Source organism: Propithecus coquereli, unplaced genomic scaffold, assembly GCF_000956105.1.
Source record: "Propithecus coquereli isolate 6110/MARCELLA unplaced genomic scaffold, Pcoq_1.0 Scaffold43, whole genome shotgun sequence".
Classification (NCBI taxonomy): domain Eukaryota; kingdom Metazoa; phylum Chordata; class Mammalia; order Primates; family Indriidae; genus Propithecus; species Propithecus coquereli.
In genome coordinates this window covers 247,032-271,285 of record NW_012150063.1, presented here as the reverse complement: position 1 = coordinate 271,285, position 24,254 = coordinate 247,032, and the positions used below count along the sequence as shown (strand labels likewise).

At 38.9% G+C, this 24,254-nt stretch overlaps 2 protein-coding genes across 2 annotated transcripts in view; one reads left to right on the top strand and one right to left on the bottom strand.

Annotated features, from left to right (window-relative positions):
* Nucleotides 1–21,718, top strand: part of RHOQ (ras homolog family member Q) — a 39,791-nt gene extending 18,073 nt beyond the window's left edge. Inside the window, exons 3-5 of the mRNA XM_012653848.1 lie at nt 15,692–15,856; nt 16,203–16,298; nt 19,529–21,718. Coding sequence (XP_012509302.1) covers nt 15,692–15,856; nt 16,203–16,298; nt 19,529–19,684 — 417 coding nt within the window. The 3' untranslated portion in view covers nt 19,685–21,718. The remainder of the gene's footprint in view (nt 1–15,691; nt 15,857–16,202; nt 16,299–19,528) is intronic.
* The window catches only part of PIGF (phosphatidylinositol glycan anchor biosynthesis, class F), a 36,933-nt gene continuing 32,567 nt past the window's right edge, over nt 19,889–24,254 (bottom strand). The window contains exon 6 of the mRNA XM_012653850.1: nt 19,889–20,195. Within this exon, the coding sequence (XP_012509304.1) occupies nt 20,082–20,195 (114 nt within the window). The 3' untranslated portion in view covers nt 19,889–20,081. The remainder of the gene's footprint in view (nt 20,196–24,254) is intronic.

Genomic DNA, 24,254 nt, shown 5'->3' with positions numbered 1-24,254 from the left:
TTTGGTTACAGAGTAGGTGTTCATCAGGGAAGCCATCGAATCTAAGGTGGGAAAAAGAGCCTGATGCCTGGCACGGCCAGCCCTGGAACACTGGGCTGCAGAGTTTGGACTTCTAAAGGGTGCAGTGGGGAGCTGCCCAAGTCTTCCGGAGACTGGTGCCTTGATGGAGAGGTTAGCAGAGAACATCAGGTAATATTGATTTGTCCTCAAGGGTGGACAAGGTCTCTCCACTCTGAATTCTTGTGGCACTTAGCAGCTAGGGCTCTTATCATTAATCCTAACAGTGACCTTATGAGGAAGGTTATATGGTCTACCCCTCCCCCTGCCCTTATTTATTTTTTTTTAATGGGTGAGGAAATCGGCTCAGAGTCAGGGAAATGACTTGTACAAGGTTACACACATGGCCCGGAGAGGCAACCTGGACCTCAGCCCAGGCCCTCTGACTCCAGCTCTGCATTCTGTTCTCGTGACTTCCCCCTGCCGTGGGTGTCTCACTAGATTGCTTAACTAAGCCAGTGGCTCTTTGACAGGAGACGTACATTGTTTGATTTTCCAGGTAGCATATAACACAATCTTGACCATGGACTGCAGGCTCTGACGGGACTCAGTGGGCAGCACGGGGTGACCAAGAGTTGTACAGTTTGACCAGGTCACAGGGTCCACACCTCTACGTCTGAAACCACCCCCTCCCACCCCTACCAGCGCAGCTGTTTCACCACCACGTCACCCCATGGCTGGGCTTAGCCGCCCTGGAGGGAGGGAGGGATGACAGCACCTGTCCCAGCACTGCCTCCAAGGGCTCTGTGAGAGTACACAAAAGAGAATGGACACTTGAAGCCCTGGAATGACAGTTTATCTGGTGCTTGTCTTATAAATTACGTTTTGTTATTGTTGCTGGTCTGTAGGGTTGCTTCTCTTTGATTTTGTTTCACTGGCTGTTGGTGTGCTCAGGTGAATGGCATGTGTCTCCCTAGCCAGGCTCTTTAGAGTTTGAAATCAGCTGTCAGATTGGCTTATCCTCTTGGAACGCGGAGGATGCCGGTGCAGACGTGTGTCCAGTCAGTGTTGTCCCGTCAGCCGCGGAAACCTGCCTGCGGCTGCGCGACAGGAACTGGGAGGACTCCGCAGCCACAGCAAAGCCCCTGTGTAGCCCCACGGAAAATTTTTTTTTCTAGTGTGGCAGTCAATGTGTTAATGACTTTGTTATGTCTGCTTTCTGTTGGAAAGCATTTGAATATTTGGTTGCAGCATGGAGGTCCACAGTTTCAGTTGATTGTCTAGATGGGTATCAGTCATTTGTGGGGTCATCTTGATTTGGGTTAGGTAGGAGAATGTAGATTCACAGCAATAAGTAGTTGAAAAGCAAGAAAGCATTTTTCAGGCATTTTGCCAAAGGTGTGGGTATTCTACTCTTTGCCCTTCCCAGGTCTCGCCAACCAGCGTTTTTTTAAGGAACACATTTGAGGTATATTGGTTTAGCTATTTTCTAGGTATTTAAATAAAATTTCTAACTTCGGTCCTTGCCTGCCGTGTATACATATGCACTTGTTTAAACCAGCAAAACTTCTCTGGGTGTTTTTCTCAGAGTTGATTTTACCCTCAGTTCTCATTTTCTGCCTGTGTTATTATTCTGCCTGAATCTGCTGAAACTGAGTGGAGAGGGAACACTACCAGGCAGGGGTGCTGGTAAATTAGCAGCCACCACAGTGCTAAGTGCCTGTCATGCCTTAGCTCATTTTACCTTCCCAGCAGCTTAAGAGGAGGATCTGTTAGTAGTCAGTTTTGCAGATAAAGGAAAGAGAGAAGATAAGTAACTTGCTTAAGATCACGTAGCTGGAAAGCCTAACTCAAAGATTCAGAAGGTCTGTGTCTGAAACCTCCGATGACTGCCTGATTAAAACAGAGGGGGCGCGAGGGGGTCCTAAACTGGTTGTTAGGAGAACTGCATCCTGCTTCGCTTCTGCCCAGCTCCCCCTGTGTCTTTAGACAAGGAGTGAGCTTCTTGGAGCCCCAGTTTGCTCATCAGTGAAGTGGGAGCTGCCCTGTCTCCCAGGCTAACGGTGGAAGTCCAGTGGGTAGGCAGGGTCCCTTGAAAGCGCGAGCGGACACTCTTCTCGCGGCTGTTGAGTTAAATAGGCTGCAGTAATGCGATGAGGCTGCTTGTTACAGGCCTGGAAGATCCCCGCAGGGAACCTTCTGTAGTGCCAAAAGGCCAGAGCTGGAGAGGAAAAGATGAAGAGAAGTAATACAGAACAGGGAGGGTAAGGTGAGGGTATCAAACCTGTGCAAGGAGGATAAGCCAGGCTCTGCGGTGTGGAGTGTGCAGTGGTGATTAATGCAGCTTGTGAGGAGTTGATGGCTTGGGCTCCAGGGACTTCCTACAGGGTAATTCTACTGCATGCAGCACCTCTCTGGATTTTCAGAAAAATCTGTGAGTGTGTGTGTGTGTGTGTGTGTGTGTGTGTGTGTGTGTATACCTGCAAGGTCACACCTTTGCACACTTGTGGATCTGTGTATATATTTTTTAATAGGGTGAAATTCACATTAACATAAATTTAACCATTTTAAATTTATACAATGTGTACAAATATACAGTCCAGTGACATTTAGTACATTCACAATGTTGCACAACCACCACTTCTATTTCCAAAACATTTTCATCACCCAGACAGAAGTTGTGTGTATTTTTTAAAAGCTCTGTTCTATGCAGGTGTTTGTGAGGTCATCCTGATTTTGCCTGCAGGGAAGCCTTCCTCATCCTCAGCTGGCAGACTGCGCTGTGTGTGTTTGGCCAGCAGAGTGGGGCTCAAGTACTCAGATTCCACGTGGGTTTGTTAGTCATGGCTTGATGCAGGGTGGGAAACCTTTTCATGTTGGAGCGCCACATTAATTTAGCTATAGTCAAATAAGGCTGCATTCAAGAAACTGCGATTAGATATACTTAAAAATGTACATTATTTTGTAAAAATCTAACTATTATGTACTTAATAATTTCAAAAAAATGAAAACTATTTGTTAATTTTAAAGTTAACTAACCTTTTCACACATTGACTGCCATGCAAGTTGTAGTTAACTCAGGGCCTTGCAGTTGGTTCATGAAAATCTTACTTGTTGATGTTCCTATTGTTACAATTAATAAGATTTAATTCTAAAAACGTGAATTGCATTGCATATCATTCACACACAGAAAACAATAAAAAATAACAAATTAGAAAGGATCATTTTTGTTTTAATAAAACACTGTGGCCCCATGGAAAATTTTTTTTGCTAGTGTGGCAGTCAATGTGTTAATGACTTTGTTATGTCTGCTTTTTGTTGGAAAGCATTTGAATATTTGGTTGCAGCATGGAGGTCTGCAGTTTCAGTTGATTGTCTAGATGGGTATCAGTCATTTGTGACCTTAAGGGTGTCTTGATTTGGGTTAGGTAGGAGAATGTAGATTCACAGCAATAAGTAGTTGAAAAGCAAGAAAGCATTTTTCAGGCATTTTGCCAAAGGTGTGGGTATTCTACTGCATTTTTCATATTTCAATTGGATCTTTCTTAGCGTCAGTGACTTTAAATTGTCATCTACTGAGAGCTCAGTCAATTCCATCTGTTGTTCTTTAGGTGCCTGGGTGATATCAACTAGGTGAGGCTAAAATGCTAATTTGAGTGTGATGTCATGATTCTCGAAGTCAGTGAACCTTTCATTGTCCTCTTCAATTAATAGGTCTATAACAGCTGCGTATTCTTCAAATGATTTCCATATATCATCCTGCTCATCAGTGACCTTTGCTAACTGGGGAAAATGTTCACATAAAATTTCCTTTTGAAGAAGTGTTTTGAAAAAGATAGCTTTTTTCGAAATGCTTGGGCTTTTTGGCCACATATCATCTATAGACTTAGTTTTACCTTGCAAAGAAATATTCAAGTCATTTCGATTTGACATGATATCACACAGAAATGCTGCATTCTTGTAGAAAGCTTCTTTCAATAATTCACATTGCTGATTCTGTTCTTCATAAAATTTGAGTATCTATTCTCAAAGAGATAAAATTTTGGCTAACACCTGTCCCTGCGATAGCCAATGCACTTTAGACTGATGCAGCAAATCCCCACTGAATACCTCATTGTTCAACTTTAGCATGTTAGGAAACTGACAATGCTGTGTTGCATTTGCATGAATATAGTTAATAATACTTATAACTTGTAGCAAGTGTCACTTAAAATAGTAGCTTTAGCACAGAGATGCTAATGCAAGATACAATGAAAAGAAACGAGAGCATCTGGATCTGTTAATACTTTTTTTAATCTGTGCAATAAACCCTTCATGTTTTCTTGTCATGGAAGGTGCACCATTAGTACATACACTCACTAAATTTACCAAATTCAGTCCAGCTTCACGACATTTATCTTTGAAAGTTGTTGAAGATATCTATTCCCTATGTTCTACTCACAAGAGTGCCCAAAGCCAGTAACACTTCGTAGCAAAGAAAATCTTCTGTTATGACCTAAATGAAGTATGAACCCTGTGCCGAGTCTGTAGTATCAGTTGATTCATCCAAAACAATTGAATAATGTATATTTTCATTTTGAAGTATTGCATGCAGTTTTTCTGTTAAGTTGAAGTCCAATTCATACTGTAGATCAGTTATGGTTCTCCTTGAAAAAGGTGGTTGCTTGTACTTTGAAACATTATTGGGGTCTAAGCATCCTATAACTTTGACAATGCATTCTTTCACAATTTCTACATCACTGAATGGCTCCTCTTTTTTCCCAAGTATATGAGCTATTATACTTTATAAGTTGCTTCAGTAGCATTATTTCCAGGTCTTATTGCTGCTTGAAAGAATTGCCTTTGCTTTTGCTTTTCATCTTTTAATTTCTGCAATACCACCTTTCACGCTTCTCCCTCTAATTTAAAATATCTGTGGTCCTTATGAGTGTTATAATGCTGATGAGCATTGAATTTCTTTAGTGTTGATATTGCAGTATCACAAAGCAAGCAAATCATCTTATCTTTAGCAGAAACAAGAAAATATCACAATTCCCAATCCTCATTAAAATATCTGTTTTCTTCCTTGAGTGTTCTCTTGGTCTTTTTTGACATGGTAGCTATTAAGCAGACAGAATTAAAAAATACTGTTGAGTCCAGGTGCGGTAGGTCGAGGCGGGAGGATCCCTTGAGGTCATGAGTTAGAGACCAGCCTGAGCAAGAGCGAGACCCCATCTCTGCTAAAAATAGAAAAAATTAACCAAGTGCGATGGTCCATGCCTGTAGTTCCAGCTACTCAGGAGGCTGAAGCAAGAGGATCATTTGAGCCCAGGAGTTCGAGGTTGCAGTGAGCTACGATGGCACCACTGCACTCTAGCTGGGGCGACAGAGCAAGATTCTGTCTCAGAAAAGAAAAAGAAAAAAAATACTGTCGAGCTGTGCAACTCTTCACAAATTCCACTTCAAACAGAAACCCACTACATTTTGTTAAAAGCTGATAACAGACTGGTGTACTTGACCCCCATAAACTCACCAACCAGCCTCATGCGGTAGTGGTGCCAGTCAGGTGGGGGAAGTTAGAACTAAATCGTGAGTGTAGCAGCTGTCAACTTAGCCCTTTGGCTTACTAATGTTCTAATTGTGCCGGTCAGTCTGGGAGGATTATTTCATTGAAACTTATTTTATTCTTTGGTATTTTAAATACATTCATTTAAAAAATAAAATAAAAATATAAAAGATGAACAAAAATGTATTAATAAAAATAAGAGGATTTTTTCTGTAAAATTTGGATTGAGTCAAAAGGCCGCACTTAGGGACCTAGAAGGCCACAGGTTCCCCATCCCTGGCTTAACTCCTCCACACAGATTGGCTACATCCTCTAGACGTGGAAAAAGGCAGCATTTCGGCCTTAATCACAGTGTAGTAAGTGAGGTCTTCTCTTTGCTGCTTGCCGTCTTCATATATTAGAAGGACGTGTGCATGTATGTCAGTGAAAGACTTCAGCCTCTGTAGCCCAAGTGTTGTAAAGGGTGAGAGGGCCGCTCTGGTGGAAGTGTCAGGGCTTTTACTTCTATATGCCTCCTTCCCAATAGCCAGTCCTGGGAATAAGTGCAGGTCTGGGACTGAGCTGTTGCATGTACATACACTGGTGGTAAGATAGAGACCACGGCACTGGCCCAGGTAGCTGCAGAGATCGGGCCAGTGAGTGTTAAGGTCTTATATCCTGGGGGGAGGGGTGGGGAGAGGAGCATCGGTGGCAAAGCCTTATATACTGGGGTGGGAGGAACTACCTTGGAGAAGCCCCAGAATACTTGATTCTGATTGGACAACCTAGGTCATGTGCCCACCCAAGAACCAATGACTGTGTGGGAGAGACAGGGTTGGAGAATGAAACCCAATGATTGGTTTAATCCAACCAGGGACTCTCTTCACAGCCAAGTATGGGGTCAAGGTCCCCAGGGGCATGTGTCTGGGTGGAGGAGGGGTGGGTCTTGAATTAGATCAGGAGGAAGTAGGAGAAGGGTGCTGGGTAGACAATGTCCTTCATGCCTAGGTAAAATATTTAATAAGTGTCAAGACAATGAAAAGAAGGCTGTGGTGAAAAGCAGTGGCAGGAAGCAAAATGATGAAAGTATCACTCAGTCTGAGGCTCTCCTATTTAGAGCTCACATTATTCAGGCAGGTGGGGTGGACCCATTGGTGTGGCACAGAAAAACAGCCCTGATCACAGGAGGCAGTTTGATTTCTGGCTGAAAGTGATGAGAGCAGCCTGGGAAATGAGCCTGTTACTGGAGAATTCAGGTATTTGATCCACTTTCTCCAGCTTTGTAGCTAGAGAAGGAGGTACAGGCAAGCACAGTACAAGCCACCCACCATCTGCCTGCAGCTGACCTTTCTGATGGTCCCTTCCCACATGCCACCCTCATTCATTCAGCAAGAATTTAATAAGCAGGTACCATGAGCCAGGCTTTGAACAGTAGTCTCCTGCTCTCAGGGAGCCCGTGGAAGACACAGATAAGAAAAGAGGCAGTTATATTACAGTGTAAAAAGCAGGGTGACAGAAGCCCACGGTGCTATGGAACTATGGGGCATGGAGACGCCTGAGCTGACTTGGGGGTTCAGGGAAGATCTGCGAGACGAAGAGATTTCTAGACCAAAACCTGGAAGACGATTAGGAGTGGCCTAGGGAAGAAGTATGGAGAGGGAAAGGGACAGTGAGACTAGCTGGGCAGGTGACTCATTTGATGTGCGTTTAGTTTAGGAGTTGATCCTGAGGATTTCCAGGTTTCTGGCTGGTGCAGCCTGATTGGGTGGTGATATCTTTTATTGAGAGGGAGAACACAGAAGGAGTTGCAGATTTGAGGGGGAAGAAATAAATGAGTTTAGTTCAGAAATTCCAAATTTGAGATGCTTCTGGTTCAGCCAAAAGGAGGTGTCTATTAGAGCCAGGACTAGAACTTAGAGGCGGAGAGCTCCTCCAACCATCTGCTTAACATCTCAAGCTTGACATGTCCAAAACTGGCCTCTAGAGTTTTCTCCCTAATGTGTTTCTTCACCCTCAGTCTTCCTCATCCCTGTGAAAGATACTATCCATCCAGCTGCCTAAGCCAGAACCCGAGTTATTCCTTAGCCCCACATCTAGCTCATCACCCAAGTCTGAGTCTAATTCCAGAACATACCTAGAATCTGCCATTTCTCTGGCTGTCAACTGCTACCTCTTAGTCCAAGCCTCTGTCTTCTCTCAGCTGAGTTATTGTAATAACCTCTCTCTTTGTATTCCTGCCTGCCTCCAATGCGTTCTCCTCAAAGCAGCCTGGATTGTCTTTTTGAAAAATCAAATTTTGTGATTCCCTTGTCTCTCCTTTTAATGACTTTCCACTGCAGATAGGCCCTGATGGTCCTGGCCGGCTCCCTCTCCAGCCCCACCTGTCACCTGGCCTTTTCCCAAGGCCTTCAGTATGTCAGGCTTTTCTGCCTCGGGGCTTTTGCACACACTGTCCTGTGTCTGGCTCAGGTCTCTGGCTAGAGGTCACCCCCTCACAGAAGTCTTTCTGACTGCCCAGACTGAAGCTGGTCTTCCTGGTTATTCTTTCTTCTAGAACCTGGCTCTTTTCCTTCCATAGCACATGTCCCAATTTGCATTTATAGTCATTTTTGTCCCAGTTTGTTAATGTCTGACTCGATACCTCAACTATGTCAGACCCATCACCCTTTTTTTTATAACAAGTGTTTCTCCTTTACTTATCCTCAAATGAAATCGGTGGGTAATATAACCTCCCTATACACGTGATTTTAAATCGATGTAATATCCTAGCAGGAATAAGAAAGAGAAATAAAAGTAATGCATCATAAAAACATTTATTCTAGTATTAAATTCCTAATTCCCAGGGCTGAATACTCCAGAAGCGATAATGAAATAAACAGGTACCCACACCTATAGGTAGAATTACCACGTATGTAACAACAAATGTTGACTGACATAGTTGTGTTTTATTGGCAACTTGGATTCTAAGAGCAATATTGCCAGTGGTGTGTGATTTCCTACAATGGTAAGCAACTCCTGTGATGTTTTAAACAAAATACAGTCTTTCTCCTTCAATTTGGACTGAAATTACCTTCCTAGAAAATTCATTAAAGCCATGCAAAAACCTTTATTCTTATGTATACAACAGAGTTGGGTCCTAGATTCATGTAATTATAAAAGGTTTTCCGAAGTAAGCAGGTCTACGCAAACCTACCTCCAAAGGCCAAGGGAGCTGAGAAGAAAGAGGCTGAGAAATCCAGTTTCTCAGAACGAAATATTTAACAGAGACTTACAGACAGAAATGGTATCTCAGGTGGCCACCAGACAGACAGTGGATCCGTGTACCCATGCTCCAAAAAGTATCCTTTCTTCAAGCAAGCTCTTAGGATAAAGACATATGCAGCTAGTCATGTCCTGGACTTTCTTGTGATACTTGTGACCTTTGGGAAAGTTAGATAAGCATCTTTATGAGTGGTTATCTATGGTACAAGCTTGTTTCTTTATGAGAGGTTATCTGTGCTAGGGGAACACCTCGGTATTCAGGGGTCAAACATTGGTCATCACAACAGTTTCACTCCAAGATGGCGTCACTCTTGCCATACCACAGGCTGCTTTCCTACAAAAGCGTTTTTCATATTTGTGAATGTCTAGCAGTAGACTTAATAATCGTGTGGGGCCTGGGGCTGTTTTCACCATACAGGTTATATAGCCCCTTGGCTCCCACCCCTAAATACCAGTAGTGTTCCCCCATTCATTTTGATAATCAAAAGCACCTCCCAAATGTCTACAGTGTCCCCCAGACACAGAATTGTACTGTCCTAGTTGAGAGCCACTTGCCTACTTCTGTATTTTACTCTAAACTCCATGACAGCAGGGTCCGTGTCTGTTTTCACTCGTACATACACAGTGCTCAGCACTAGTTGCCAGACATTTATTGGAATGAATGAATGAATGAATGAATATTCCATGAACATGAAATACGTACCAAAAAGTTAGAAAAGGAGTATACCACATGGAAATGGGACCTGACGTTTACCTTCTTCCTGCAAGCCTTAGGTTAGCTGACCTCTGTGTTCGTGAAAGAGACTTGTAATTATTGTTCCAGACAATGTAGAATTTTAGCTCTAAATTCTTTACAACTAGGGAAGTCACCTCACCATGCACAAAAGAAATAGCACTGGCTCTGAAGTTGTGGTTTGTCTTTTTTTGGAAAGTAAGGCTTGTCTGCTGAAGAGCTCAAAACACTTGACCAGCTCTCTCATTTATCTTAACATGTGTATGCTATATTTACTCTCCCCTCACAGATGGGGAAATGAAGCTTGCCTGAGGGCCATATTTAGCTAAGTCTTGATCCTCTGCCTTGTGGGGTCAGCTTAGATAAAATGGAATCCTAAAACTTGATTTTTATCCAGTAGTTTGAACCTCCTCCCACATTAAATCTGTTACTAGGGCTTTTCACAAGGGTAAAAAGTGTTAGTTTTAGTGTTTTTCACCATGTGACGGGACGATCTTATAGTTCAGTTCCCTGCTTTTAGAGATGAGGAAGTGCTGGTTCATAATGACACAGTTAGGTAATGACAAGGCCAGTCCTCTAGCTGGTGTCTTTCTGCTCCACCAGATGTAAATTGTCTCCTCTTTTCCTCCAGCTAACCTAAACAGGAGTTCTGACCAGTCCAGTGGCCAAAGGAAGGTAGCAATGGAAAAGAAGCCCAAGATCTGGTTCACTGGCCCCTAAATAATTAGTAAATTAATTAGGAGACTGACTTATTATAAATCAAAATATATGAAGGTGACAGTTGCTGAAAGTTAGAAGCTAAACCTTCAATGTCAAGAATTCTTTTACTAAGAGCTAATCAGGCCAGTGACATATAAATACCATTTCACAACCAAACTGAAGATTAAAAAAGAAAACACCAAATGTTTGAAAAGTTTTTGAAAAACAATTACCTCTGAGGAATTTGTAGCACTTTCTAAAAAATTATTTCTCCTCCCCAGATTTTCTTTAATCTAACAGTACTGGGAGGTAGTAGTGCTATTTTTAAAGTAGTGAAATGTGATATTTTCATTTCACAAAGTTAAATATAAATTGAACTCAAAAGTGGCAAAATGACTGAACAAAGGAAATGAGGTTCCATAGACTACTATTAGCAAGAATTAGCGTAGAAATGCTTATAGTATATGTTAGATTTATGACACAACACTTTTCATTTTCAGAAGCTAGCTTCTGTCCGTGTATCCTCTTCAATATCGCCCCTTTGAGGACGGAGGGTTTCCGGAGCCACGCCTGGTGCCTATTTTGGGCTTCTCACTAGAAACACATGTTTCAGACAGGGTTACTACTGTGTGCCTTGGAAATGACAGAGAGTCGCTACTTCATGTGCCACAAAGCTGCCAGTTGTCAGGGTCATTCTTACTTGATTGTTATGCACTTTATATATCTCTTAAAGTAGTCAGAAGCTGTGTTGGATTTTGGAAGGCTTGGGCTTATTTATCATACTTTTTCTTATTCTAGGTTATTATGGAGGAAAGCTCTTGGAGGTTTTGATAAATGACTATTTCCTAAATCAAAGTAGACATTCTGGATTGTCTGGGGTTGTAATATATTCCTGTAGTTACTTTATGGTCTTCAAAGCATTTGTCGCTGAATTCTCCCATTTTACAGACAGAGAAACTAGAAAATAAGGGACTAGACCAAGACCACGTTGCTAGTAGGTTGTGTATGTTCAAATCTTCTCCATTCTGGAAGGACCAACTCAAATGCCTCTTCTGAGAAGTCTTTTCTTAGTGTCCCCTGATTTCTACTTTTGATATTTACCGCATTCTGATTTGTAATATTGTGTTCACATATATGAACTTCACATACATGAACATACATGAACTTCTTAAAAGCAGAGACTGTTCCACATTTGTGTGTATCCCTCCACCAGTGAGAATTCTTCCTTTTGGGTGCTAACCTTGGGCATGTTCCCACACCAGCCAGCAGTTTCTTCTTTTCTTCTTGGCTATGGCTTTGAGGTCTGTACAGGTGTATTGTGGGTACTGTTGCTCATTCAAGCTTGTTGCCTTGTTTTTAACATATAGATATTTAATGAGAGCTTTGCAAATGTTTATAAGATGTTTTAAAAATTAGATAGTATTTGAATCTTGTCTTTCCTTCATATCCCTGATGATTGCACTTAGCACTTTCCAGGGCACATAGTAGGTGCTTAGTAATGTTTCTTAGATTAATTAACAAGCATTTATATATTCACCTTCTCCAGCTTACACTTTTATTTCTCCCGTTCTCATATATGACTATCTTTTTATATGTTTACATCTTGAATTCCCAACTGAACTGTAAGCTCCAGAGGGCACAATGATGTCTTTTATTTGTGCATATGCCTCCTTAGAACATCTTCCATGCAGTATAGTCTCAGTAAATCTTTGCTGATTGCTTTTAAATGACCAGTGTGTGATAGCATACCAGCCAACAAAGCATGGTGGAGGCTAAACTGTCCAGTGTGAGCGGTTTTATTTAAAATACATGTTTTGGATATGTATTTTAAATAGACATAAACATCCTAAAAACATGTATTTTCAACAAAGATCACTAAAGTAGGAGGGAACACCCAGGTCCATATTGAAGGGGACGAGAATAGTGCAGACGTAGAGAGACTTTTGGGCTCCGCTGGCTGAGCTGTCTGCGAAGAGGGATCTCCAATGGGTGGTCATTGGCTGCGTTTCTCTGTTGCATCAAAATATCTTTTGTTTCCCCTCAGAGCACATATCTTCATTTTCTTGTTGTATGTGGATTCTTTTCAGGTGTTAAGTGTTTGATATTTTTAAGGGTTAAGGTTGTTATCCTCATATATCAAGGACTCTTCAATAATGGAAAGCCTAATCACTAAGCTGCCAGAATATACTTTTTGAAAATTGATACCTCTGGTACCTGGCCAGTTGGTAAGAAGAAGTTTACTAAGCAGTGCAACCATCCTATTGACTGAACTCACCATTTTTTTCATGGTCTTGATGTCAGACAGGTGTCTTTAATATGCTTTTGTCTACCCCTGGGAATGTTCCAGTTACCACGCTGAAATGTTTAAATACCTACCTTTTTTATATTAGAACTATAATATAATTGGTTTGTTAATTAGGAGGACACTGGAGAGTTGGCTGTGAGAAGCTCTGACTTTGATAAGTGGTCATTTAAAGTAAGGGCATTTGCTCCACATTTAAGGTTCTCTGTGTTCTCAAATTTAAAATGTATGGCTTGAGATGAAAGATTCTGCACGCTTCCATGAATTTATTCCTACTTCCAACATTTTATATTTAATGCACTCAAGATACTGTGCAATGGGTAGAAACCATTTTATATGATGCAGGGTACAGTATGCACAAGGGATAATTTATTTTTTAAATTTGCTGTCTATTATTAGACTTCTAATTACTCAGGCTGAATGGAAGCAGAAAGGTCTCATTCTTATTAATAACTGCCAGTTATTTAGCCAGAGATGACACACAGAAGGAGTTCATTTAGATAGTTTAGACTTAAAAAGCAACATTTCTCTCCAAGGTGTTCTAAACACACTTTGTTTTGTTTTGTTTTTTATAACTCCAGTTCTTCACATTTTAATTATTCTAAGAAAATCTGCGGTTTAACAAATATCTAGAAATGATTGGTCTAATAGCCTTCCTTCGTGCCCACATGTCTCTGAAGAAAGTCAGGCTTCACTGTGGTTATAAAAAGAATCTCTACAGCAGATTTATGTTCTGTAGAATATTTGGATTAATATCATTAAGCATTTCTGGAGAACCTAACATTCAATTGCTTTTCATTTCTTGTCATCTCCCCCTACAGAAAGTGCACAATTCTGTTTCCCTAAGGAGGTAAACTTGCTTGAAAAGTAAAATTTTCACTAAAATATCTAATTTGGCTTTCTTAAAAAATATAAATCTTCCTTTGTTACGTTTTAGTCTTAAGGATATAGAGTTCCAAAATGACTAATTTGTACAGTAATAATATATCATTCTCTTTTATTAATCTGAAAATGATACTGCCCACTTTAGTTTGATTTGTTTTGATGCCAGTGTAGAGAATTTTATTTCTTACCAAAGAAGTTTCTTCTCTGTGGTTGGAAGGAAATACAAAGCCAGGACTGGTGTGGGACACATGGGACCTTGCATGGGTTTGCAGAGGGCTAGGAGAATCAGTTTCCCACAGGATAAAACTTTATGCTGAAGCACTGGAAGAGTTCTTTTATGTGCCAGGTGCTATGCTTAGTGCTTTAGTTGCATTATTTCATTTATTCCTCATAATCCTATGGGATAGTATCCTCATTTCTATTTCTGTGAAAACCGGATATCTAAATATGGATGAGGAGTAATTTTTTAACGAAAACGCCCCATTCCCAGACTATGCCAACTGCAGGTTTGCTCAGAAGCATAGAGTTGGTGGGTTGGATGCCAAGATTAAATGTGGTCTTTTTTTTTTCTCATGGACTTGCAGTTTGAAATAGGCAGGAGAATACAGAAAGTATCTTTAATGCATCCAGTTGTACTATTTGACACAAACTGATTTTTAAAAACATGTTATATTTTTGATAGTAGTCTTCTTGTAGTAACCGGCTGGGCTGTAACATGGTTCATACCCACTCTGCTTGATTTCTTCATTACTAATTTCTTAACACCAAAGCACTGATTTTGTCAAAACCATTTAGAGGCCTCCAGTTTAAAAATAAAAGGTGCAGAAGATTGGGGATGGTGTTTCCCCTCTTGTCCTGTGATAGCCAACACTTGAGAAATCTTATAATGTCCACAGCCCAGATTATAGGTGTGCCTATAAGCATCACAGAAAAACAGAAGGGTTAACCACCGAAGGCAAGAGTTTGAGATATTAATATGCTTGACTTGAAAGTTATATTAAGAAAAATGTCAGATGATGTGAAAGGAAAATTGTTCCACGAGGGAAATACTACTGCTGAAACTCCAAGTGGCAGAGGTTTTTAATATTCTCTTAGTTCCACATCCATTTAGTTCTAGTAGTGAAGTGGGTCATTTAAGAGGGGAGGTGGCCTAGGCTAAAAATAAAGTTTCCTTGAAACCAGATGAGAGTCTACCATGCCAAAAATGGAATCCTGACTCTTCTCACTCTCTAGAATGTAAATAAGCAGAATTTTGTGTCACATAAAATGGTCTGTGGAAAACAGGACGTTCACATTTTATGGTAGAGAGAGGCTAAAACAATCATCAGAGTATAGCTGTTCCGTGGAACATGAAGCAGCAGTTTAAAATAATATGAAGTCTAACATATTCTGATTTCAAAAGACCTCCAAAACAAGGAAAGTGCAGAATAACAGGTATTGCATGATTTCATTTATGTAGATGTGTGTGAATGCGTACAGTTGTAGGTATATACATGCATAGAAAATACAAGAAGAATAAAATACAGGAAGAATACACATGAAAATGTTTGGGAAAGGGAATGAAAGTTGGGTAGAAAAGGGAGATTTTTGTGGATTTTACTCTGTATGTTTCTGTCTTTAAATTTTTATACACACACACACAAACACACACACTAAAGAAAACTATATGAACAGGGAAAGCCAAGCTTGAAGGTCTCAGTGAAGCTGTACAGTGGTTAAGAGCGTAGGCTCTGGAGTAGAAACAGCCAGAGTGTGAATCCCAGCTCCTTTACTTACTGGCTATCTTCCTTCTGCAGGTTAACTTTTGTGCCTCAGTTTCCTCAAATGGAAAACAGGGACAAGGGTACTTTGTCATACAGTTGTTACAAGGATTAAATAAGTAATCCATGAGAGAGCTCATGAGAGAGCATATAGACCAACAAACATTCAGTTTATATTAGTTATTATAAATTCTAATTCTTAGACCACATCTAGCTATACTCAATTCTTTGTGCAAACTTTTCCGTTAAAAATGTTTCTCGTGACAGTGTTAGTAATCACAATGTATTTTCTGAAAGTTTGCATTGTAGGTGCTAACAGTACTGTCCTATTTTTTCCCCACTGGTGCTCAGAACTTCAAAAGGAAGAATAAAAACAAGTGGAATTATCTTGTTTTTTGTGGAGTGCTGTACATTCCGTCTGTGGAGTGCTCCTGAATTTGCGTCTTTGACCACTTAATCGGATGTACATATTATTAACACTATAGAAATGTAAATATAAATATGTTCTGAGGTTTTTCTTTGTTCCTTAGGAAGACTATGACCGTCTGAGGCCTTTATCTTACCCAATGACCGATGTCTTCCTTATATGCTTCTCTGTGGTCAATCCAGCCTCATTTCAAAATGTCAAAGAGGAGTGGGTACCAGAACTTAAGGAATATGCACCAAATGTACCCTTTTTATTAATAGGAACTCAGGTAAGTCTGGTTTGATTTTCCCCATTAAGAATAAACTCTGGGGGGTGGGGGGAGAAAAAAAAAAAGAATAAACTCTGTGGTCTGTTGTGGTGGGTTGCTCTCAGAAAAATGGTCCCAAGGTTTAGCAAATGCTGCATGTGTTTAATCTCAGCTGCAGGTTAGTAAGTTTTATCTATTTTTGGAAAAAATAGTGCCAAAAGAAAACAATTATATTACTAGTTTTTAAAAATTAAGTTCTTTTGTATAATCTTTTTTTTTGTATGTGGGGATTAAATGGGATTACATGTTTTGATTTATCTTTAAAGACTTGTAATATTATGGGACATTATTGACCTTTCTTAATTAGATTGATCTCCGAGATGACCCCAAAACTTTAGCAAGACTGAATGATATGAAAGAAAAACCTATATGTGTGGAGCAAGGACAGAAACTAGCAAAAGAGGTAATGGAACATTTTCAGAATTTAAAACTAAGTGTAAAAGAAGCTAAGGTAATAGAAGCTAACATTTATTGTGCATTTACTGTATGCCACGCACTGTGCTGAGTGCTTTTTGTGCATTAGCTCGTTTAATCCTTGCCCTGACTTGGTAGGGAGGTCTGACTATTTCCCCTGGTATATAGAAGAGGCCTGGAGATGTCAGGTAACTTTCCCAAGGTCCCGCAGGCAGTAAATGGCAGCGATGGGTTTCATTCCAAAGCCTGACTCCAGGGCCCTGGCTCTTACACTTGTGCTTCACAGCCAACAGTATTTTCCAAAAAAAGTCACATATAGAAAGAGGCATCAGAAACAGGTGCTGATACTTTCAGCCCTTCTTAATTAAACATTTATACTGTGCCAAATCAGGCTCTGTCTTCAGTTAAGACTCATTGAGTTAGGTAGTGGAGCAACATAGGATGACAGTTTAAATTTGTGGTTAAAACCAAACAATTATGGCTAGGTGTGAAAAGAAATGTGTTGAAATTTCCTCCAATCTTTTTATGAAAAGAGAATAGAAAATATTAGCATTTTAAAAACGTGTGTAACAGTGATGCACATCATACCTTTTAACATATATTCTTCCTCACCCCAAAGCTAGGTTTACTTTTTTCTTCATTTAGCCCTAACGTTATTGGATTTTATTTTTTAAATGTTGGGACTTTACTAGGACTTTGCTGAAACAGAATCTAATAAGGACTTTTAAAATGTACTATCAGGAGGCCAAAAAAAAAAGCAAGAAAACTTTCTGGAGGACACTTTTTCCTAAAGCAAAAGATAAATGGCTTCACTAGCAAGTCACTTTAGAAAATTCCATGTATTCAATTTTGTAATCTTGGGGAGAGAAGGAACTTCTAAGTGTCATAAAGGTAAAAGTCATAAATGAAAATATTGATGATTTAACTACATAAAAATTGAATACTATATCAAGTGCCAGAAATAAAGTAAAAAGTCACATAACCAACTTGACATGTATGGCAGGAAGACGGTTAACATCCTTAATATACAGGAACTCCTTGCATATGAATTAATCAGAAGACGACCTATATCCCAATAGAAAAATGGGCTAAGAACTTCCTTAAGAGGAGGAAGTATGTTCAAACTTGTTAGTAGTCCAATGTTAAGTTCAGTTTCCACCGATAAACTAGCACAAAATGAGAAATTAATTATAATACCTGATGTTCCAAGGGTGCAGGGAAACAGGCACTCTGTTGTACTACTGGTCGTTGAATCAAAGCAATCTTGGTGATATGCAAAAGCCTTAAAATCATGGACACTTGATCAGGCAATTCCATATGTAGGAATTTATCTTAACCAAATTATTAGGAAGTTGGTCCAAGTGTACAAAGTTTCAGTTAGACGGGAGGAATAAGTTTTTTGAGATATAATTGCACAACATGGTGACTACAGTTAATAATAGTGGATTGCATATTTCAAAATTGCTAAGAGTAAATTTGAAATGTTCTTACCACAAACAAATGCTAAGTATCTGAAGCGATGGATATGTTAATCAGCTTGATTTAATCATTCCACATTGTGCATATATATAACATTACTTTGTACCCCATAAATATTTACAAATTATAATTTGTCAATTTATAATAAAAAAGAAAATTATTAGGGATGGGCTTAGATAGCTACAAAGATGCTGCATTGTTTGTAATGGCAAAAAAAAAATCCTGCATCTATTAAAAATTCATACTCCAGAGTATCTATTGAGATATTATTATCTACTATGTAGTTTAAGAAAAAGAGTAGTTGCAAAACAGTATGACCCCATTTCTAGACCTATCAGCAGCATTTGGCACAGTTGGTTCCTTCTTGAACCAGCTCTCTCCTCCATCTCTTCATCTCCCTGGTCTCTGAATGTTCAAGGCCCCAGCAATCAGCACTCAGCTTCCTGGGTGTCTTTTCTTCTATAGCCACACCCACTCCTTAGACCTAGATGAGCCACTTTCAGTCTTGTGGCTTGAATAGGCTATAAGTGAAGATTCCCAGATTTCTGTCTCCAGCCTGAATCTCTTTATTCCCTAAACTCTATACTTGGTTACCCATTGTTCACTCAACAAGTCCATCTCGGTGGCTAAGCGTCTGAAAATTAACATGTTCAAAATAGAATTCCTAATTTTACCCTCCAAGCCAGTCCTCCCTTTCTCTCACACCATACACTCAACCCTTCAGCAAAACATATTGCTCTACCTTCAGAACACATCGAGAGTCCAGACACTTCTTTCTCACGGTCTCCTCCTTCCGCCTGGTTCAGGCCTCCTTCATCTCTGGCCTAGATTACTGGAACAGCTTCCAACTCAACTTTCTGCTTCTGTCTGTGCTCCGTGATAATCTGTTTTGAGCATAGCAGCCAGCGTAAGTCTTACAGCGTCAGCCCAGTCAGGTCAGTGTTCTGCTCAGAAAGAATCCTCTAGTGGGGTCCCCAGCTCACTCAGAGTAAAGGCTGAAGTCCATATCATGGCCTCACTCCAGGCACACTGGCCTTCTTGCCGTTCCCCCAAAGTTCTACCTCAGGACCTTCGTATTATACTTTTGCTGCTCTCTCTACCTGGAATGTTCTTCCCTGTGTGAACGTTATTCATTCTTTCACTCCTTTCCGGTCTCGGCTCACATGTCACTTTTTCTCAGTGTGATACTGTTCCTTGAATGCTCCATGTATGCTTCTGCATCAGGGTCTTTGCGTCTTGTCGCCCCGTCTGCCTGGAGCTCTTCCCCTAGGCATCCCTCATTGCTCAAACTTCTCCACTGAGAAGCCTTCCCCGACCACCACCACTGTCCTCAGCACTCCCCTGCTCCCTCTGTTTTCTCCCCATAGCATTTGCCGCCATCTGCTCTATATTCCCTTCTTGTGCCTCTGCCCCAGTGTCACGTAAGCAACTCTAAGTGCCACGTAGCAGGGACTTGGCTCTTCTGTTCAGTTCCTTGATGTACCCTCAGCACCTGAACAGTGCTTGACATATAGTAGATACCCAATAAATATTTGATGAATGAAAGAATTTTTCATGGAAAGTCTAGAAGGACATCACTAGTATTTAAATAGTTGGCTGTATCTGGGGGATTATGAATATGGATGATGACTATTCTTTTTGCATAGCTGTATTTCATAATTTTCCTTATAATGATGTGTTTGTATCATACTGATTGTATAAAAAGGATTTTATATTTGTGATTTTTTTTCTCCCTCCCAGATAGGAGCATGCTGCTATGTGGAATGCTCAGCTTTAACCCAGAAGGGATTGAAGACTGTTTTTGATGAGGCTATCATAGCCATTTTAACTCCAAAGAAACACACAGTAAAAAAAAGAATAGGATCAAGATGTATAAACTGTTGTTTGATTACGTGAGAAACATCTTCAGTGGCCAAGGAAACTGTCCATTTCTCTCAGAAAGCATAGGAAATGCTACAGCTATACCCAGACCTCTTATAGATAATGAAGCAGTTTAAAACTTGAAAGAAAAAAAACAAACCTGTCCTCAGAATTCCGTAAAGTTCATTAAGAATGTTTCTTAAAGGTCTAAGAAGCAGTAAACAGCATCTGAAGCCACAATCTATTATAAATACTTTATTTCAACTAGAAGGTACAATCTCTCAGGGGTTTCATAGTTTAAAAAGCTACAATCACATCATGTAACTACATAAAAAACAGTGCTGTAAATGGAGCTGCTTGCCTTTGACCACATACATTTCTGCACAGCCCATATGGAATCTGCACAAAGAAATATCTTCTCCCTTTGCTCCAATTAATTGTTCTTGTACGTAAGTTGCTTTCTATTCCAGTATATCCAGAGTGGTGAAGTAACAAGGCCAGCCACATAGCCAAAGGTCGCTCCAAGCGTACAGGAGATGGGCCATACCTGAGGAGAGAATGTATGAGATCAAGAAAGAACAAATGTTTTATTATTACTTGAGCACAAGTGTAACCTAAATATTTCTATATTAAAGCTTAATGTGCTTTCTTAAAGAATGCCAAAAGTGTAATAAGGTCATAACTGCATTTATCATGAACACTAAAAAATGTACACATTTTGGTTAATGTGCATTAAACTGTAACAAGGCTTCTGGCAATTGTAGATTTAGTTTGATGCTCCCCAATCTGCATGAGATACATGCTAAAATTACAAATTAAAATTTTGGGTCAGATTTTGCCATAATCCTGGGTTCAATTTAGCTCTCTGAATTAGCTGGTATTTTTTTTTTTTTAATTCCCACATGGCTGTGTATTATCAAATGAAATTAGAAATGTGTATGCTGATCAAACCACAAGAAACTTTCTTAAATTGTGTTAAAGAGAAAAGACCTAGAATCCAAGCATGTTACGTGGAATGTATAACAGAGCAGCTGCTTCCACTTTTCAGATATAGATGTTGGAACCATAGCAGAAGTTCTAGAACTACAACTTATGTACACACCTAGAGTGTAACTTAAACAAAATATTGGCTTCGGATGGCAATTTTCTCCAGCCATATTACATTTCAAAATTGTACATCAAGCAAGAAGTAATGTTGATTTATTTTATTCACAAGCAGTGCGTGTTGGTCCCTAGCTTTAAGGCTCAGCTTAAAAAAAAAAATAGTTGGAGACAAATTTTCACATTCATCTGTGAAGCTTATCTGGTATACTGGAGCCATTTCTAATCTTCTCTGGGGGGAATAGGCCAAAGAACTGTGTTAGAGGTGAACCATCTTACTTACTAGTTCTATTACCTAATTCAGCTTCTTTGTTTGGTCTGGTGTGGATTTGCCATATTCCAAATGCCATGCAACAGACAATAGTGTTAGAGCTTCCGTATGAACAACCTAACACAGTTTAGAGAAACATAATCTAATCCATAATTTTTTTTCTAGTCTTTCCTATGTTTAAACTTGCTGTTTCCTAAATTATGATTTCTTTATATCTTTGGTGGGCTTCTTCTGTTAATTTCCATGACTTGAGCTTATAGCTATGTCTACTGCACAGACTGGGTAATGGAACACTAAACTTTTATACTTGAAAATGACAGCCTTAAATGCTCATATCAGTCACAAATCTAGGATGTACTGTCTTGTTGTATGTAAGCTTTGTAGAGATTTTTAGAAAATATAAGCATCATCTTCCCCATTGAAGAGTGGAGAGAGTCTAGTGGATAACTAACTATTCAGAAGTTTTCTCTCTGAATTGGACACTGGATGTCTTTATCCCAAGAAATGGTGGTTCACATTAAGTATCATGGCCTTATGTATGCTCAAATAGAATCTTATGTAACTTGTTTAATTTTGGTCTGTTATTTTTAGGTAGAATTGAAAAGAATTGTATAAATCAATTAAAATATGCGCTAAATTGTCCAACACATGGTAAAAAAGGAATTAAGACAGTAAAGTATTATACATTTCCAACTTGCCTATGGGGATTTGATGGGTTGTTTTTTTTTTTGTTTTTTTTTTTTCCAAATTCACATCTCTGAAATCCTTTACACTTGGTTTACTAGCCAATGAAAGTTAAAATCTAGAATTTGTCCTACCCTAAGAGAAATGGATTAGGAATCTGGAAAGACAAACTGGTGTCACCTCTGTTTTCTTGACTGGGCCTCAGTTTCCTCATATTATTATAAATATGGGAGGTAGGACAGATGATCTCCAGTGTCTCTCCCATTTACCAACTCTTATGATTTTCTCTTATTCACAATAATCATTGTTGGACATTACCTTTTCAGCTTCACATTCTCCAGATGGTAAAAATCATGTACATAGATTACTAGAACTCTAAGCAAGATGATTGTCTTATCTGAACCTGAGGTGCCTTAGGTACTCTACTGACCTTGATGGGGTTTGGAGTTTCCCATTGCTTATTAAGAACTTTTTAATTGCTTTGGTTCTTTAGTATTTCTTTTTGCAAAATCCTTCCTACCACTTTAACTAAAAACCAAAGATTTCTTTTCTATTCATAAGCAGATTATAGAAAAATTGCCTTATTTTCTGAAGAGTGTCTTCATTAAATGCTTAGGTTTCTATAGAAATTCAGACTAATCACTGGAATGACTATTTCAAACTAATGAAATATCTAGAAAATAAAATGCTTCAAAAATATTTTACTGACATGAATTTTGCTAATGAAATACAAATACATTGCTTCAAATAATGTCATGTATGAATGAACTTAAATTTGTAGTTAGTCAGTTTTTGCATATGGAGAATTAGTTCTGAAGTTCTTAAAAATAAGTTTAGGGGCTCCCTGAAATCTTATTTAGTACTTCACTAACTTACACCTGTATTCTATCTCTACAGGTACATTTTAGGTTAGTCCATATTGAATTATCATATTTCCAATAAGCAGAGCTTGAATTAATGGATTTTGTTATTACTTAGTTACTTTAGATGCTGTTTCATTTGATTTTTAATTATTAATTTAAAATACCAAGTTAAATATTGGTTTATTGGTTGTTGCTTTTTAAGTGATTGTTAACAGTGTCCCTTCTTAACATATGGGGTTACAAATAAAATAATATGCATAGTTTACTATCTATGTAAAGCATTGAACTTTTTACCGTAGTAGTTTTTATTTAGCATCCTATGTAAACATTTGAGATAATATTCTTTCCTCGTTTTCCTCATGCTGTGAGTCTATTCATCACTGGCAGAGTGTGAGCACCTACACTTCATTAAAAAGCTCACTGTTAAAGTACAGGGAGAATAGTAATCCCTCATGAATCCCAGCCAAATTCCAGTTTGAGTTACTAAACTGTATTTTAATCACTTTGTAATTTCAGTATGGGTCTTTGTTCTCAAAGACATTCATACACATTCACACATTCTTTAAAATGCCGTACTTCACATCCAATAGGATGCCAAAAATGAAATGTTGGTTAAAAAATTTTTGTTTAATGAGGGGTTAAATCTTGGAACACTTGCTATTCAATGTTATATAAATCTCAAGAAATCCATGCCATCAGCAAATTAAATTGTTGGAATGGCTTGGAAGACTGCTAGTAATGGATCAGGCTTTGTACTTTCCTGAAATAAGTAGTCCTTAATTATAACATAGTTATTTTTTTAAAGAGAATTTCTTTATCCAAGGGCAATTTTCATGATTTTTGAGTATCAAGATAGGGAATGGCAAAAGGAACAGTTGAAGGGAGTTGAGGGAGGTTGCCCGCTAATAACCACTCCTCAAGCAATTTCCTACTAACTTTCTTATAATTGCTTTAAATTGTAAAGACTACACCATGACAAGAGAATTCATATTGACTTGTCTTAATCATGTATTTTCATAATTAGATCCAAAGGTTTTCCATTTAAAACTATTTCTTGATCTCACATATAGAAATGTTTCTATTTAACATTCTTCATGCTGCAAATAGGATTTTTTTTTTAAAAAATGGTATCATCTATTAAACATGCAATTCGCCTACATTACGATAAACATTTCTCCAAATTATGGTGATCTGAGATGGCTCTATAGAATTATCTGGTTTTGTTTGAGGAAAATAGAAAACTTAGAACAAAGACATTCATATAAAGGAAGGCATTCACAAGTGTTTGCCACCAAAATGACAATCTTTTTATCCATTTTTAAATAAATTTAAATGTTTTAAAAAAATAATCACTAAATAGGAAAACAACCTGTGTTGCGTAACAAAATATAATACAACTCAAGTGGGTAAGATTATTAAGATTACCACTAAAAAGAAAAACCTATTTTAAAATATGAGTGGCTACATCATGTGAAAAAATGTATCCTGCTTAGAGCACTATAGTTGCTCTTTCTCTAAGTCAAATGACTCCTTATTATGTATTTTCTTCATCACTTAAACTGAAAAAGGCCAGTGTTTTCTTAAAATAATCAACATTAACAAAGGCCCTATATTACACAGCATGGGGCCTGGGTATATGGTACCAATAAGAAGTTATTTTTCTCTCAGAAATAAAACAGTTTCATCT